At 42.8% G+C, this 19,030-nt stretch overlaps 1 protein-coding gene across 2 annotated transcripts in view; it reads right to left on the minus strand.

The window, feature by feature from the left end:
- Positions 1-19,030, minus strand: part of SPRED2 (sprouty related EVH1 domain containing 2) — a 58,651-nt gene that overhangs the window by 20,046 nt on the left and 19,575 nt on the right. Inside the window, exons 1-4 of one of the 2 annotated variants that reach the window (XM_014268739.3) lie at positions 13,600-13,891; positions 6,223-6,400; positions 4,731-4,899; positions 1,882-1,946 (exon numbers count right to left, since the gene is read on the minus strand). In XM_014268739.3, the coding sequence (XP_014124214.2) occupies positions 1,882-1,946; positions 4,731-4,899; positions 6,223-6,400; positions 13,600-13,616 (429 nt within the window). In that variant the 5' untranslated portion in view covers positions 13,617-13,891. Of the gene's footprint in view, positions 1-1,881; positions 1,947-4,730; positions 4,900-6,222; positions 6,401-13,599; positions 13,892-19,030 lie in introns of those variants that run through there. The other variant, XM_074537011.1, reaches the window with a different exon arrangement.

Raw genomic sequence — 19,030 nt, forward strand, 5'->3', positions numbered from 1 at the left:
GCACTGCCAGGCAGGACACAACTCATTCCCCAGGTGCCAACAAGATGCCAACACTGCTGAGGTTTCCCTCCTTACTAATGCTATTGAGCAGCTTGTTCCTCCTTCTCCATCAGGCCTCCTACCCATAAATGTCTGCATGGCAGGGAGACACTTGTCACTTCCCCAGGGGCAAGTAGGTGGGAAAAATCTCCTCCAGTTCTGGCTCTTCATTCTGAATTCAGGAATTTGATTGATTTTGATGCAGCTGGAGAAGGATTCATCCAGCTTTTTATACGTAAAGCACTTCCTACTTAAAGGCAACAAACTGGTGGACAGTCAGTCTTCCTCCTTGTAAAAATCATTCTTTGAGTTTAAAAATCAACACTCAGCCACAAGATTGAGACTATGGAGAAATTCAGGAGCACTCCCAGGTGCCTGAACACCAGCCAGTAGGATTTTAGCAAATATATACTCTCCTGTTTCCACAGGCCACTTGTCACTGCTTAAACACTGAGTATTCCAATGTGTAACCCAGCGAGAGCTGGCACACACCCATCCAAGGCACATTTGGACAGTCATCTGCTTTCTGACGAGCACAGAAGAGCCACACGCAGATCAAGAGTGACTGTCCACCCCCAGCAGAGCACAGCCAGTCCAGCAGATCTGGGAACAAAGCACGACGTACTGGTAAAAGGCTCTGGCTGCACTGGTGCCTCCCCCAGTGCCCATAAATCACTTCTGGAAGGTAGTTGGGAAGCAGCTGCTAATGATAGTTTTGCTGCAGAGTGCAGGAAGTCACCTTTTAACCCTGCCTGCTGTTGTTTGTCTCCCTGAGCGTGACAAAAGGACAGATGTGGACAACATGCTGGCCCTTGGGAAGATCCGGTCAAAACTCAGTAGGGAATCTGATGTGGTCCCATGCTGGAAAAGCGTCACCCTCAAAAACACCTTTTGGCTTTGGATGCTTCCCAGGACTCATTTTCAAGAAGCTTGATGCTTGTACTGATTTTTTTCTCCCTCACCCTAAAAATCCAGAGAAGTATCCCAAAGACAATTTGGAGTTTGCTGTTGCTGCACTGAGGATCACCCACATTCTCCTTTCCTGCCACCCAGGCCCCACAGGACAAGGAGGAGATTTGTAAAATAACCAATATGTGCCCATGGGGGTTGAATTAAGGTGAGCAAGTAACTTTATTAACAAAGAAGTATACAATGTGAGCGACTTGTTTCCAGCCCACGGAATAGTGCTAATCAGAGTCACATTTTCACCTGACAAGTTTTTTTTTTAACTTTTTAACTTTCCTTTGGAAGTTAGTAGCTTTAGTTTCATCAAAACTCCATAATACATTTTAGACAACACCACAAATCAATCTCCAACAGCTCACTCCTGTTTAAGCCACTGCTGCTTAGACAGATGCCACACTACTGTGCCCTCTTCCATCTAAGAACACCAGTCTGAACTTTCTACATTCCACGTACAGGTGAAATACCTTTGAAATTTGCTTGTTTACAACTGTAATCCAAAATGAATATGTATCTCAGTAGCAGTACTCAGTAGCAGTTAAGCATCTGAGTCTGCAGGAAGCTTCTCAGGGACAGACAGCAGTATTAGCAGGTGTGTGCACCACCTCTGTCTAAGCCAAAAGAAATTCAAGGGTGATTATTTCTTCACTTCTAGCTGCTGACATCACCTGCTCTGACATGCTTTTCCCGTGGCGACACGAGGCCAACAAGAGGCCTCACATTCTGTAGAGGATATACTTCTATCAAATAAAACACACCCAGTGTCCAAACACGGTGGTGGCTGAATGCCAGCCCTGAGGCATAAAAAGAAAAACCCTTTCTAACCTGACCACGCAAACCTGAGCATAAAGAGAAGGAGCTTGGCTGACATGTACTCACAGTGAAGACATCATCGTCGCCGACCTCGGCCTCGTTGTGAAGGGTGGACGAGGAAGTTGTAGATCCTAGAAAAAACCAAACCAAACCAACAGCTTTTTAAACACATGACATTTCCATGAAACTTTTTTTTTTTGAGGCTGTTAAACATTTGGATTCTCACAGGTTTGTGTGTTGTAGATGTGCAAAAGAGTGGCTGAAATTAAGGAAGAACAACCCATCTGCTGGTAGCTGGGTTAGAGGTAAAACTTGAAAAAGTGTTTCTTGAAACGCAACTGTGTGACTGCCAATGCTAATTAACAATTATAAAAATAGCAGTTACCATTTCCAATTACAGAAGACTAATTTCTGAAGAATGGTAAAGCTATGTACTAATCAGTGCTCCAGGCTGATTCTCAGCTGTCAAGAAATCATATATGAGTTTTTCTTCACTTACTCCCTAAATGTGGGGCGGGGGGGAAGACATAACCTATAATTTAAAATAAAATGAACCTCACTTTGACAATGAAGAGTTAGACTGGATTTTTTTTCCTTTTAATTGTGGAAGTTTTCATATACTTGAAAGGTCTTCTCTATTATCACCTGCTTCTCAAAGAATCACTTTGCCCCACATAAACAAAGTATCTAAAAGGAGCTGATATGTGTAAAACCATAGACAAGAGAAAAATACTGGGGAGCAATTTCCATTAGGTACATTAGGCAATCTTCTGGAAAAGTAGGGAATCATATCAAAAAATCTTCTCACCCCACAGGTGTTCCTGCAGAGCTGCTCGAGGGCCTGGTAAGCACCAGATCACAGAACAGCCTCAAGGTAGGGGGTGCTCACCACTGCTGCACTTGACACCAAATTCATGCTGTACCTAAAAAGGAATGACTCCTCTGCCTACACCCAATCAAGACCCCAGACCCCCTTCCTGGCTGGCTTTATCTACCCCAAGGCTGCCAAGGAGGGTGGGCACAGCCTCCCTGTGGATAGGGATGTGAGGATCTGCTGGGGAGAGAACCCTCAAGTCAAATGTCTATTTTTTTGATGGAAGCCCACTGCTAAGAGTGGATTATGCCCACATCACATCCCTGACCAACACAGTACAACGACTTGTACCACCTTCATTCTGGAAATTTGTTAAAATAATGTGTTTTATATAATGCTGTTGGCACCAGCCTTGGCTGCTCTCAGTTGCATCATCATGAATATGTGCAGAGCTAAGTGTGAAAGCCCACTTAAAACACTGAGTAATGTGGAAACATTTGTGCCATTTGCTACATTAGCTTTAAAATTAAAAAAAATCTGAAGCTCTATGGTGCTGCATAGGGTTCTTGTACCTGTGCCCCAAACTTCTGATGCTACAGGGAATGAACTATTGGTTAAATATTCACAATAAAGCAGTGATTACATGATGTTAAGTTCTGAATGCACACTCAGTTGTGCTTAATATTACCTGCTGAATTTGATCAAGTATGTGAACAAAAAATGAATGATAAATTAAATCTACTGGCCAACACTGTGTGTGCATGAACAAATTATTGTTTTTCATTCAGAAAGCCTTATTTGGAAGTTAATGAGGAACACATTCATGAGGATCAGCCTGTACTGTTAATGGGATAAATATAGATTTGCTGATTTTGAAGTATCTGAGATACAGCAGAACTTGATTTCAAATACCTCTGCTGTGAAATGGATCAAGAAGAGCAAAACAGGAGTTGCCAACCACTGGCATCTTCAAAACACTACTCAATACATTTATTATCTCCTTGAAACTTTGCACAATCCCATGCCACTTTCATAAAACATCCCTTTTATGACTCAAAATGATTCACAGTTTTAACCAGAAGAAGAAAGACGCAAGTCTACCTGGAACTTCTTCATGTTAATGGCATAGAAAAAAGCAAATTTCTGAGAACATCCTTCCTCTCACTGATGAAGTATTTACCAGCAAGGAGCCCTGGGGGATTAATTCTCTTCCAATATCTACCATGTTCATGTTAAACCAAGGACAGGACATCCAGAACATGAAGTTGTCTTATGGAGCTAATGTCCTCAAAAAGAATACACATCTGTACATACATCTGAGTTAGTATCCTCAGAAAATGTACCATCTGTATATAAAAATATCCTGGTCACACTGGAAGAGAAGGCAAAAGGCTTCTCTAAGTACCTACATAGAGTAGTATGGCTAAAAAAAAAAATCAAGAAAAAATGCATGAAGAATCAAATTTCATCAAAATAAAGTACAATTGAATTGTAGCTGTATTGTGATTGCCTGATTGCAATGAAATGTGAAAAGGAAAAATTTATGACAACTTCAAAGCACAGACAATTCAAACGCATTTTTTACAGAATTAAAAAAACAACACCCAGAAACACAACAAAGTCTTCAAGAACTACCATTCAACTAAGAGGATGCAGACACAACTAATTACTGCAAAATAAAACCAAAACCAAACCAAGTTTTATTCAACTCCAGGCAGGAATTTAACAAAGACTCAGTCAGATGAGATTTGACTGCAAATAAAGAGCCTGGGGTGTCTGAGTTTCCATCACTAGTGTGAAACCCAAGTTTATCAAAAAAAGCAGTAACAACAAACTTGATGATAAATAACAGGGAGAAGTCTGAACAGACAGGATTGAAAAATACTTGACTGAAACACCTTATCTCTTCTAAGGGATGAGAAAACTCAATTCCTAAAGCTGGGGCTGGCTCACTGTAGGACAAGGGCCCCAGTTGCACTTGGACACGTGCACAAGAGACCTCCAAGCCCAAGAGCTGATTTTGAACACTTCCCTCTTCCCAACTCCCTGACCCAAACCCCCTGCCCACTCTTCCAAGGGTGCAGTGTCCACCCCACGCTACCTTCAATGAGGTCCTCGATGGCTTTCCTCACTCCTCTGTCGAAGGCTCGAGCGTCAGCGGGGCTTTGAAAGGTGAGCCCAAACTTTCTGTTGTCAACTTTCCAGTGGTGGAAGGTGGGGTTTGCCTTTGTGTACACCAGGTCCTTCTTCACAAAGCACTCCAGCACCACCTGGGAGGGCGTGAGCCCCAAAAGAGGAGCAAAGTCACTTTTCCCACCCCGAGGATACAGCCAGCATCGTCTCAGGCTGGACCCAAAAAGCAGGCCAAGTCATGCCTCACATAGGGGAACACCAAATCATGACTAATAAACACCAGACATGGTAATTGTTCTCAAAACTATTGCACATTCAGCTTTTGCTTGTGCTTTGAGTAGGCACTCACTCCCTACCCCAGGAGCATGTTTTGGACCCAGTGTGGCACAGGTTAAGCTAGCAGGGGGCTCAGGAGGAAGGAGAACCTCTCCCCTCAATAGTTTCACTCAACAGAAATTTTATCCACCAGCAACAGATTTAGGAGATTCTGCAACACTCCCCTCACTGTTTTTAAATTGTTCACCCCCAGCCAGACACTCAGGTCAAGTTCTGCTGTGCCAAAAACCATCTCTAGAGTGATGCTCAGGGACAACAGGAATGGCTTGTCATGTCTTACTCCACCCCTCAAAACCATAACCACGGCTCCCAAATAATGTCAAAAAAAAGCATCCTAAGCAAACAACATTGGAAAAGACAAGTCATAATTGAAACAGCTTTAAAACACCAGTCTTTTTGAAAGGAAGACCATTTCTGACTCAAATAATGCATTTTTTTGAGCCTGAGCAGGAAGTGCTGCTTTTAAACTAGCCCCTATCTTCACAGGAGTGCATTTCAGAAGAATTAAATACATAAAAACAAGATAAACAATAACATTTCAAGTGGCCCTGGAAATCAGGAAAGGGCTTTATTAATTTGATTTGTGCAGGGATACAAGAGAGCTCCTTTTTAGATAAACAGCTACCAGGAGAAACTGAGTGTGTCAATTCATAAGAGACAACTTGTCTTCATATTCTCACTCAGCTTGTTCAAACCTTGAACAGCATGCAGCATAAATAATTCATGGCCCTTTTAAAAGGCTTGCACTGCATTACTCAGTGCAATGTGACTGGCTTCATGGGCTCTTTACACTTCAATTCACTTCTCACTTACCCCCGCACTAGGTCTAAGAAAAAAAAAGAAAAAACCACAGGCCCTCTTTCATTCAAAGGGGATCTTTGCATGCGTATGTCAAAAATTTACCTGTTCCTTCCAGGTGGCATCACACCAGCCTAGGTAGCAAAAGATGGCAATTCTAGATGAGGATTGGGTTTGTTTTGTCCAATCCAGTATTATTTCCACATGCTTGCTTTTTTATATATTTAAAAAAGAAAAAAATAAAACTTGCACAAGAATACAATAGCAATAGATTTGGGATAATTCTCATTATAAGAACAGACAAAAGTTGAATTAGGGTCTATTACCAGTTTGTCTTTCTGCCTTTCACCATGGATTAGAAATCCACTTCTTCCATTGCCCTCCGGGTACGTGACCTTGCAGACGCCAACTCTGCTGAGACCGCCTCCTTCTTGCGGCAACCATCCCCCACTGGAGTCATCTCGGGTCATAACCACAGCTTTGACTCGCACAATATAGCTGTCACTGCAACGGCAACACAACAAAAACAGAACCTTTGTGAGCATCAGTCACATCCCAGCAGTTCTTCTTGAGGGTGGTATTTGGACGGTGCTGCGCTGACCCCAACGGAGAGTTTCTGCACGGGATGGAAGACCACCTCTGTCATGGATGGCCTGGAACACTCCAGCCATCGTAGGAGACAGACCCACCAAACCTCAAGGAATGAGCCTGCCAGGTTTCCAGATGTCAACACACAGATCAAACAACCTGTGGTCTCTGACACTCTCTGCCTCCTGCAGATAGGAACAGGGACCAAGGCAGTGGGGTGACCCAGACCCAAAGCCAATTCCCACACTGGGGCATCAGGTCTCCAAAGTACTGGAAGAACACATGGAACTCAAATAACCCACAAAAGAAGTGTTTCAAGGTTTCTGTGATCCAATTAATGAAGTGGGCTTTGGAAGATGACACTCTAATTCCTCCACATCTGTGACAGTTTTATGGGGAAAACTCCACAAATGTGGCTCCAGCTGGTACCTCAGATGAAAGGAGATGGGAATCAGCTCAGCTCAGGTCATCAGGACCACACCATGCCCTAAAACATTCTCACCAGCATTTCACAGGGCTTTAAAAGGCAGAGCCTCCTAACCTCACAAGAAACTATTCCAGAAGCACCAAAATGACAGGTATTATCCTTTATGGAGAGAAATTCCTCTCTGTATCCAGATATTTTCCCAGCATCCTGTACAGCATGACAAGCAGCGGTAACTTTCTTCATCCTGCACCAGGTAAAACTGCCTCATTTTCAGACTATTTTTGCAGCAGTTCAGGTGCTAACAGTGAAACTCCAAGCCTCCCTTTCTTTAACACAACCAGATCTAATCATCTAAGCAGCCTCACAGATCCTACCTGAAAGCAGTTTGAGTTGAAACCAAGGGAAGCAGTGAGCATCTTCTGGGACCAGCTTATCTCTTCTGATCTCACAAAACACATGCTGCAATTTTCTTTTCACAGCCTTTATTTTATGGATATGTCAACTTTCTCACTGGACCTACGCAATGACAGCAGTGCACAGATGCCAGAAGTTCATCCCCTGCTGCCCTGAGTACTTTGCAATGGCTGACAAAAAGCTTTCCAATCTGATACACAGCCACAGATGACACACAAAAGGTATTCACAGAACTGAGAAACGATGTTTTTAAGAGTATTTTTGCTCGAGTCCTTATAGCAGCTTCCTGGTACAGTAAATAGGGGAAGTGTGTCTATAAATTGAACGAGTTACCTTTTTATTTTTTAATGAAAACCTGTTTCTAGATTTTACAGTGGCAACTTTAATCTCTTGACTTCCTGATACTCAGAAATAAGCAAAATACTTTAGCTAATTTCCTACTGTGCAAAAATTGAGCTGCTTCCATCCAAGACAGTTTTTGTTTTCTTCTTTGTACCTTTCCCATATGGTCTCTAAGGATTAACAATTAGCAGATTAAGTACAAAGAAAGCCAACTATACATTTCTACATCTTTCTACTATTCCCCAAGGATCCTTTCTGGACTTATTTTTAGCTCTCTTCTGAAGTCAGAGCCGCTCAGTACGACCTTCCCTCCTATCCTCCCACAAAAGTCATCCACAGAAACGGCTGCTTCTCCTTCCACACTTGAAAATTGCCACTAGCATTATAACTTCCTGCAGGATTTACCATTCAATTTTATGGCAGCAGTTGGAGCCTTTGGCAGTCCCAAAAGTAATGTTGCCTTCAGTTACTTCGCTGCAGAAACTGTCCACTTAAAGGAAAATTAAGCAAGAAGCAGCTACTCAGTACTTTGTGATTCCTGTCAGTTATTCACACATTTCCATCACCTCTCAGTGAAGTCTATAGGCTTGTAATTACATCTGAGTATTACTGGATACCTACACATTAAATTTAGGTGCCATGACTATCCCCGCTCATTATAATGACAATCTGGTGGGGCACAGAGCCACATGGTTTTCCTCTTCATATCCACATCTATCCATGACCTATGGCCCTCACAAACTCTGCCACCACATGCCGAGATAACACCATTTAAACTGTGCTCTTCCCATCTTGAAGACCAACCTCCTTAAATATAATAAGCCATAAATTAAAGTTTCCATCCCCTACCCCTGCAAGGTGACCTCTGTTCCCCTATTAGACAAGAGTCTTGTCCAGCAGAAGGGTTCACGTTTGGCAGGGCAGGCAGAGCTCTGGCTCCATTAACAGAATCCCTTGGCACACTTTCCTGCACGATCAAAAGTCACCAGTGACGCTGGGCTCCCTGCAGAGCCCCATCCCCACTCCTGCTCTGCTCCAGCCACAACCACATTTCCCAAAGCACAACCTGTGCTAAGGGACTTGGATAAAAAGAAAGAAAAGATACAAGGAAAGTAGGTGGTTAAGGGTTCTGAGTGCTTGACATCTTGGTTTAATCACTGGATTAGGACTCAGAAGCTGCACGTTGAATTTTCAAGGCTACATGCAGCTTCCTCCAGTCGTCTATGTCTAAATCCTGCCTGCTGTTTCCATCCACAAGCCTAGAATAGGCAATGCTTCTTTCCCTCATGCCAGTGTTGATAAATACTTGGGAGGTACTCAAATATTTCAGTTCCATATAAGGATCTTGCTTCCTTAGTGTAAAAGCTGTTTATTTTCTTTGCTATTTCATTTTACGCGACTGCATCAAGGCTCTGGCTGGCTCCAAGTATTCCAAATCCTGAGGAGCAAAGGAGTGATCTGCAAATCCCATGTGTGTGCTGCTGCTGCAGCCTTGGTGCACTGGAGTAGCAGAACAACCACATCCAAGCCATCCATCTGCACTTTTATCATGGTAACTGCAATTTGACTCTTTCATAAGAAATGGTTAATGAGGTACATAAAAATATTTGGTCCGTTACAATTAATGAGGTACTGATAGCTAAAAATGAAACAATTAGAGAAAACCCCACAGTAGCCTTAGTTCCTCTTGTTTTATTGGATCCTTGAAACTTTTAAGACTGCTCTAATTGTTGGCTTTATGGCCTATGCTTTTCATGCAAACTATTCTTAATTATGCTCCTAAATGTTATCTTAACCCTTCAGATTTGTTCTCACCAGCCTTAAAAGCTTGGGAAGAAAGTATCAGAAGGGATTACCCAGCTGCATGGCAGCCAGCCAGCGTGTTCCAGGGCTGCTCCAGGTTGTCAGCCTGCCCCACCCTGAGTGAAAAAAAAAGTAACAGAATGAACTTGGGGAGTAAAGGTAGTGCTGAAAAGCACATGCTGTTTTTATTGGAAGGAAAAGAGAACTCTTTAAAAATTATAGCTCGTGGGTATGCATACATATCTATCAAGTAAAATGGAGTGTGCATGTGTAATAGCTCTTCCGGAGGACACAAAATTTTCCTAAACACGAAATGACTGAATATGACCTCTGCCATCACTGAACCCTGGTTTCCCTATCTATAGTCCAACTCACAAAGTATTTGTGTGTCTAAGAGACAGGTGTCACTTGAGGCTGATAGAAGTGCTGTCCCACCATGTACACATGGGGCTGCCATCATCCTGTGCTCTCAGACATGAACCACATCACTCCAGCAACACGAATGGGGGACAAAGCCCTCATGAGCCCCTTGTGTGGCCAGTGAGGGCTAATGGCTGCAATCCTGCATCCAGGAGTAAACACCAAACAATTCACTCCTTAGTTGAGGTTTAATTTCACAACTGTCTTTGTAAAAGGAGTGTCAAAGCAGACAACTTCCTCCCACCAGCTGCTCTTCTTTTCCATTTTGCTTCCAAAGCAGCACCTGCAGATACCATTGGAGATGTCTAAAAATCCCAAGGAGGAAGGAAAGTGTAGTCCAACCCACCACATTTACTACTTTTTTTTTTGAGTCACACTTAGTATCTAAAACACTTCCCAGACACCTTCTATAATTCAGTAATATTCTTCCCTCTAGCCAAGTTACTTGACCAAAATATAAGATTATAAACATCCACAATATTGCTGCCATAAGGCACTTTGATATTTTCCTCCCTTTCCAACTCTACAGCTTACAAGGCCAGGAGAGATCCAGGTCTCAGAAAAAAAGGTATTTGCCCATAATGGGTTTCAACATTATGGACTACTGTCTTTTAATCCATGCATTGACATTCCCAGAACCCAGGTTTCAGGGAAGAGCCCTAAAGGACAGCAGGAGGCTGCTAATCCAACAGCAGCAGAGGTCAGGCACACAAACACAATTTAAACTATTTGGATCCAAACAAATGTAACTTTACGATTACTAGGGCATAACCTGTCTCTGACTGACCTGGATTTATTTCACAGTGCCAGGTGTTTTCCCTGCCTCAGCAGCTCCAACAGCTGGAGTTAAAGCCATCACATTCTGCCCAGGTGATTGCTGCAAGTTGTATTGTGAGGCTGATCTCTGCAGTTCATCCCACAGCCAGAAAGCAGAGACATTAAAAGCTGCTATTTTTGGAGTCCCACTTCCTTGATCTGCTGGTCGGTTCGTGAAGCTTCTTGCAAATGTGACATATCTGCAGATTATAACCAGCATTTTCTTCTTCAAATCCTAACTTAGCAATTTGTTTGAAAGCAAACTTCTGAGAGTATGCAGCTATAGCAAATTAAGTTGATATTTCCATACCATTTAGATTTCCAGCAGGTTTGAAACTTTTTCATTAAGTATCAAAACCACTACATATCACCAAGAAAAAAGGACATCTGTGTCTCTCTGGCCAGATCAAATGATAGAATGGAATCTGAAGAAAACCATGGAAAATCTCCCAAAAGTTTTTCTTGCCGCCACCTCTGCATCACACTAGGAACAAAGAATCTCTGTACCTGTAACCCAACTCCTGTATAACCAATTTCCAACCTGTATTTTTCTGTTTTTCAAATCAAACACCACCGGAATAAAAGGGCACTTAGGAAACTTTAGTTTCCCCACAGTCAGAGTAAATACAAACAATTCAGTCTCCACATTCCTTGCTCCAGAGATGCTGGTAGAGCCTAGAGCAGCCCCAAAGGCAAAATGAAGAGGGGTCAGATCTCCACAGCCAGTGCTCGGCAAGCCTGGCTTTGCTTCCAGCACTGCGGCGCATCCAAAAATCCTCCACAGGAAAAACTAATAGCAGTTTTGTTTGGCCTGTTGTTGTTTTGGTTTTTTTCTCCCCCAGAAGAAAAAGGACTTCTCAAAAAACCAAGACACCTGCAACAACCCAGCCGCCCGCCTCCACATCTCCCTTAAATGCCGAGGCAGTGAGGAACAAAGGAACCCTTTCACCAAAACGTTTGTTCAACATTCAAGGCTGATTTTATTGAGTTTATGAGAAACAGCTCTATCCTAACTAGCTCAAATGGGATTTCATAATCCCATAATTAGTTCAGATCCTTCCAGGAAGTATAGGAAAATTCATTCCTGAAATACATACATACATTTTTATATATATATATATATATATATATATATATATAAAGTTTTTTCCCAAAAGTATACATATTATGTGGTCCTTCATGGACTACATCCATTTTTTTTGGCCAGCATAACATCCTTTCCTGTGCCAGACTTGCCCAGTGATCCTCACAAAGTGCTATACACATGGGCAAAACATCAAATGAACTGGAAGCAGCTTTTCAGGGAAAAAAGTTGGCTTACAAGCATGCTGATAGGCAAGCAAAGATACTGATGCAGCTCTAGGCCTCTCCCCAGAAATCAGCTTATTACACACACAATTTTGAATTAAAATGACATTTTAACAGCATTGGGGCAGATTAGCTTATGACTTGTGTCTGTATTGAAGCATTTATGTAACATTGCTGAAACTGGGTTAGAGCTATCAAAAGTCACAGCAAATGTTACAAAAACACCCAAAACAATATTTGATTTTTTCCCCTAAACAGCAGCCATGACATCACTGGGACATGCATACTAATGACAGAACTTTTAATGACCAACCATTCAATGAAATCTCTTAAAAAAGACTTCCTTCAAATTTGCTGAATGGGTCAAATTTGCAATAAACGGTCATAGGTGCACATAGTATTATGTCCTGAAAAGTTAAAAAGGGCAGCATTAATACATTTGAATAATTTGCCCTGCACCTCATCTGCAGTACAGGCAAGAGTTGCAGCCTCAAGTCCTCCTAGTTTTGTGCAAGAGTACAAAATATTAACAAATTACAAGGAAGCTAATTAGCACTATCATTTACAGTAATGAGTAATAAATTGTTGTTGCATGACAGATGGTATTTGTTTTATACCACGTTTAAGATAAGCAAAAGTCACATAAAAGTTCAGCCAGCCAAATAGGTAGATTCACAAGATCTGTATCCTGAATTGATTCCCCCACCTAAAAAAAAAAGTCCTAACCATGTTCTACCCTAATTTTTTTCCTAACATAAACTGACCACCATCACTCCGTTATTGCTATCCTATGTGAGCTAATGAAAAGCAAGACTTAGCAAAAAAACCCCAAAAAATTGACAACCACAAAAACTGCATTCCATAAAGAGTTATTATGTCTGCTGACATGCAGAGAGTATTCCTGTAAACTCAAAGTTTACAAAGAAAAGAAAAAAAATCACTCACCCAAAGGAAGTTGAATTTTCCCCCACTCTCCTCCATTTTGATCAGTAGAGACTACAACTATATTTATTCCTCTGTAAACATCCTCAATGACACGTATGTTATAACTATGAAGAGCAGATAATATTTTTCAAATATTAAAAAAATAAAATAATTCTGTGACTCAGTTCCAGCTGGGTCTGTATCAGAAGAGGGGTGAGGGAGTAAGCAGGATAACTGCACTCTAAATCTAAAGGGTTTTCATCTTTTGCCAGATAAATGAACATAAAAAGACATTCTTGGCTACATCAAAACCAGCACGCACATTGGTTTTGCCTTCAACCTTTTTTTATAAATCCCCTACTGCATCAAATGTCCATGAAGAGGGACATCAAGGGAAGCAGCTTCCCAGGCAGCATCTATTTTTCCTACTGGAATTTAAAGAAAAGGTGAATATTAAACCATTAGTTCTGAAAAAAAATTTGATACGTAACCATAAATGAAAGGCTGTGTTTCACAGAAGAATTCATACACATTCCCTGATAAATTATATGCTGATTTAGACAACATTCAGAAGGGCTGTGGTGGGAGATGGGGGGAGGCGGACGAAAAAGAACCCCAGGAGTAAAAAACATGGAATTATATGCAGCCAGAGCACACTTACCTGCTGGGGGATGCCATTTCCTCTGCATTTTAAGCCTTTCCTGCTCGGTTTTAGCACCATTGCCACCAGCAGCCTCTGTGTCTGCTCCGGTTACCCCGTGTCCCAGCTGGCTGCTGCCGGGCAGGCAGGCGGCTTCCCCCCATCCGTGATTCAGTCTCCTAGAGGGATGTGCTGCATTGTGCGGGGTGAGTCATCCCAGAGGTATTCTGCACATTACAGCCCCAGCCGGCCCATTACTCATTCGCAATATCCTCCCGGCTCGGAAGAGAACATCGACCAAAGATCCTTGTTTCCCCACCCCGGTTATAGGCTGGGAAAAAATAAAATAATTACAATACAGCTACCATAAAGTCATGATGGGGGTGTTTAGCAGCAGCTGACGGTGCTGCTGAGAGGCTGCCCAGCACAGCACCCATGCACGCAGGGCTGCAAACAGGTCCAAAGTTGAATGCAGGTGTCATTTCCTCTGGTAGCCTGTCAGCACTTCATTCCCAAAAGCTGCCAACACAGCGCTGGGACCAAGGGTCCAAACAACTCAGAAGGCTTGAAGGAAGCACTCAGCCTTCCAATATGTCTGCCTCCATCACAACTTTTAATGGGGTTTTAAACACTTCCAGCGGGCAACGAGTTGGTCTCTCTAATTATCAACTACGGATCCTCATACACCCCATCTCTGCTGGCAGCCCACATAACCTCAGTGCCAACAGCAGCATCCCTGCACACGAGCTCTGCTTTGGACGCTGTGTCTCAAACACTCCCTTGCTGCTCAGGAACCTTCACTCCCTTGCTGCTCAGGAACCTTCACAACTGCTGGAGCCTCTTGCTCAGCCAGGGTGTCGTGTGTGCCCTCACAAGTTCTATGATGATCCCTAACGCCCTCTCATTAAAGCAGAAATGTTGCTCAAGAAATGCCTCTGCACTGATAACAAGAATAAAAATTGTGACACTACAGCTCTGAAAGCAGCTTCTAAAAATACCTGCCCAGTTTCTGAACTAATCTGTGCTGATGATTAGGCAGGAGGGGAGAAGAAAGCTAACTGTTTCCAGGATCAGCTGCTTCTGTCTGCCTTAAATCCAAATGGTTTTAACCCTGATCTGGGACAAAAAATCCCTTTTTCCCCAAGGTGGAGAATGGTGACTGAGGTCATGCTGCCTGCAATCATCCTTCAGAGGAAAGCTGCATCTCCACTTTACAGAAACTGACAACCTAAAATCACAGGTACTCCTGAAAACTTCATGTGTGGACCATGGAAACGTCGAGCTAAGGACCAACGAGCTTTGAACCCATCTTCAGTGAGCAGACACCAGGTCACATGAAAGATGCTGGGACATCAGAGGGGGTTGGACTAGATGGCCTTTAAAGGTCTCTTCCCATCCAAACCATTTTGATTCTATGACATTCCGACATTTGTTCACTCCTCTCTCCAGCACCCAGCGAGCACATGTGCAGGTGCAGCTGCAGGCACCTATTTGCAGCTTGGCTGGATTTTGTCATGACAATGGAATCAAGCTACAGTCCAAAGTTGTGATGAAGACAACAAGCAGCATGCGAAGTTTGTTACAGTGGTATCAACAGACAGCTGCATTTACTGAATTTCAATATACAACTTAAAAAGATCTTTTAGCTTAATGGCCAGAAAATAGTCTGTCTTAGTAGAAGTGCATTTGCAACCAGTGGGTTAACTCATTAGTCAGAGTATCATGCTATGCAAGCAATTAAAAATAATAGATGGGGCTTTTTTTAAGATCTTAATTGCACATCCCCAGTCCACATCTCTTCCTATCCAGATGTGCCAGAATCTGCCACCTCACTTTCCTCTTCAAGCTCTGCAGCAACACTGCTTTTACCTTCAAATGCTTAATGCAGCACCCATCAGCTCAAACCTCATCTGTCTCCAGCAAGAACTCAGCACACAAGTCCAAAGCAACATCAGCCAGAAAAATTCAAAAAGCTGCCTGGCACTTTTTGCTGCCAGTCCAGTTTCTAAAGCTTTTCTCCCAAGGGATGGGGGAAGATGAAATTAGCCTCCCTGTGTAAGACAAAACTATCCTTGAATAAGCTGTGCTGTAATCATGTTTTTGAAACAACATCCTGAACAGTTACATATCCCCAAGCTTTCCTGTTTTCTTGCCTTCCTACTGGTCTGCAGGCCAACTTGCCCCTGGTCCTCCTAAAAACTCAAGGGTCAGCACACAAAGCAACGTGGGACCATCAGAAGGTTCTTACAGATGAGCAACATCAACAAGCAGTTCCAGTATGACAAATTACACAGAAAAGTCACCACAATGTGGTACCTGTGTACCACAATCTCACAGCTGCTGCAGGGCAGGTCTCAGCTGATGGGGCTGGCTTGAACCACCACCTGGGCAATCTCTGCAAAGCTGCTGCTCTGCCCAGGGTTAGGAGCAGGTGGGACAAACACTGCATGTGAAAATGCAAGAGAGCAAAGAGCTCTCTTTCACAAATGTTACAGCATGCTCAATCCACAGGGATGGAAATAATGCCCTCGCCTCTTGTGTACATCCAGAAGCTACTGCATCAATCAAGAAGAGCCACCAACTCATTCAGCTGGCTTCAAGCTCTGCTCCCAAGGGTTTTCTCCAAAAGGAAGTAGATACCAAGTCACTGGATCAGCATCAACTGAATCACTCACTGGTTGGGTTCTCACCTTTGCACACGTTCATTAACCTTAAGGTTAAACTAACAAACCTCAGCTCCAAGACTGGCAATGCTGCTGCCCTTAAAAAAAATTGTAATTAAAATAATGATTATTTTTTCCCTTAAATACTGCCCAGTCCAGTAGATTGCACACCCAACCCTACCAGTGAAACATCCTCCAAAGCCTTCTTGCAATTCCTAGTGTGGACCAGTGAGTGGCTGTGCCAACACATGAACATCTTTCTCCATTTCCCAGCAAAATTCATGCTGCTACAGGGTTCTGCTGTTAGAAATTTAAAGTAAACACTGCACCTGGAGAGCCAGCAAGGTGGTGGATGTGTCTTTTGCTGCCTGCCAGCCAACCACAAGCACAGTTCAAAGAGCAGAGACTGTGGCTGGAGCAAGAGGAGCCCATTTTCACTGTAGCTGCTGGAGTACTTGTGGCGAAGAGAATGAAATTCAGTCACCTTGTTAACAGCAGTCATGTCAATGGGCTCAACTTCTGCAGCAAAACATTAACAGAGCACCTGGGACCAGGCCCTGGCAGTTGTGAACTGGGCACAAAGATGCCTCAGCACACAATTCCAGTGCAGGGTGAGGTGTCTGAGTATCTGCAGGGCCAGGTCCATTTTGGGAGTACTGAACCTTGTTATGGCACACCCTCTGGAAACACCAGGTAACCTACCTTAAGTGTAGTATTCAAGATTAACCACAGCAATATTGCCTGAACACTCCTTGCTGTGCCTTGTAAGAGGTAAAGAAGGTGACTTTTCACCAATTTTGTTTTAATTAAAAAAACTAACAAAACCCAAAATAAAACCAACAAAAAAAAAAAAACCAAAGAATCAAATGCCCTCCAAACAAACAACAACCCCAACAAAAGACTCATACATGGTCAGTGTAGTTTTATGCCCAGCACTTGAGAGACACCCACTGCACTAATGCTGTCCCTGTTGTCCACAAAGCTGTCCTAAATACCAGGATCATTAAACTGTGTTGTAGGGAAAAGCAGGAAGTATAGCAAAAATAGGAAAAAGAGCACAAAAGTATATTCTTAAGAAGGACTTCAGACATTTTATGATACACTTTACACTGCTGAACATTACAGGAGCACTGAAATGCTCCTCCCTACCAATCATTACCATGTTTTCCCTATTTTGAATGTCATTCTCATAGATGAATGGACCTTTGTACATATGTATGACAACAAAAAAATGACCCCAGCATAGATGGGTATTTCCAGCCAGGATCTGGGTGGAGGCCATATGGACTTCATTTTCCTGCAGACAGATCAAAGGAAAGTGCCAAGAGCATCTTACAGGACTCCACATAAACATCCATGACCAGAAAAGAGGTTACAAATGACATGCACTGAGCTCCTCCACACCGGAAAAGCCTCATGTGCTTCTCTTCTAATTAAACCCTTCCTCCACAGCTCCTAATTGATAGCTGGACAAACAGTTGTAATGTACTCCAGGAAATCTAACCCTGTACTTTGCCTTACTTGTGTGACATGGCCTCAACATCACAGGGCACACAGCAAACTTTCATTTTCTCAATAGGAAACTGGTTTAAAAAACAAGCTACTGAAAAACCAAGGCCTCGCTCCTCCCTTTTTATTTTGGACTTTAATACTTAGCTCAAAGTAGAGGTACTTAAGTGTGAGTCTTTTAACCACTGCATCTGTTCTTTCCTTTTCTTTAGGATAAACTTTTTTTACCATGCGAGTACTCTCAGACTAATTATGCACATCCTAAACCAGATATATAATTTTGTGTCTTCTCCAATTTCTTCCCTCTAGATTTCAAATTATCTTTACTGCTCTCTGAGGGCTGGCACTATCTCCTGGAAAGCCCCACACCAGAACTCAATATTCAATGGTAAAACCACCTGCAGACCAAGAGGCAGACACCAGGATATGATAACCTTTATCCACCTACATTCCCAAAATCACTGAAAACTCTGGTAAAACTGTGCTGACCAGGTCCAGCTTCACACTCTCCAATCTGTTGTTGACTGTGCCTCCTGCCAGCCAGCTCCCTGTTTTGCCAGGGACTGACTTGAACTAACTAGCTTAAGTTTTCAAGACCACTCTGCTTCTCTGTCAGTGTTAGTAAAACATTATCTTGCCCTTAAAATGTACCTTGTCCAGCTCTTCTTTTCAGTGCTCCTGGGAACAAGCTGCTGTTTTACAGACTTACAGGAAGATGGTTAACGCTTATGATTCCGCTTTCCATTTTTAGTAGTGTGGGAACTATTTTATTGCTCATTTATGAGTTATCCTCATATTCTGCCTCCTTCAGAACACAGAAAAAACACAAGGCAGGCTTTCCCTCCTGTAAAGGGTACTGCAAGTATCACCAGGCCTGCTTTGGATCAGGACATCCAGCATTAACTATTTTCATAAGGGCATGCAGTGGTAGGACAAGGGGGAATGGCTTTAAGATGAAAGAAGGCAGGTTTAGGTTAAATATTAAAAATAAATTCTTTATTCAGAGGGTGCTGAGGCACTGGCACAGGCTGCCCAGAGAAGCTGTGGGTGCCCCATTCCTGAAGTGTTCAAGGTCAGGTTGGATAGGGCTTTGAGCAGCCTGGTGTGGTGGGAGATGCCCCTGCAGGGTCTTTGGAGCAAGACGAGTTTTAAGGTCCCTTTCAACCCTAACCATTCTATGGCTCTATGATTCTATTTCTTAGCTTACAGATTTTATTATTTAAGTCCTATAGCAGGCAGAGATTTCTCACCAGTACCTTCGGTTTCCTCTGGCCAACTGC

The sequence above is a fragment of the Zonotrichia albicollis genome, chromosome 3 (assembly GCF_047830755.1).
Source record: "Zonotrichia albicollis isolate bZonAlb1 chromosome 3, bZonAlb1.hap1, whole genome shotgun sequence".
Lineage (NCBI taxonomy): Eukaryota > Metazoa > Chordata > Aves > Passeriformes > Passerellidae > Zonotrichia > Zonotrichia albicollis.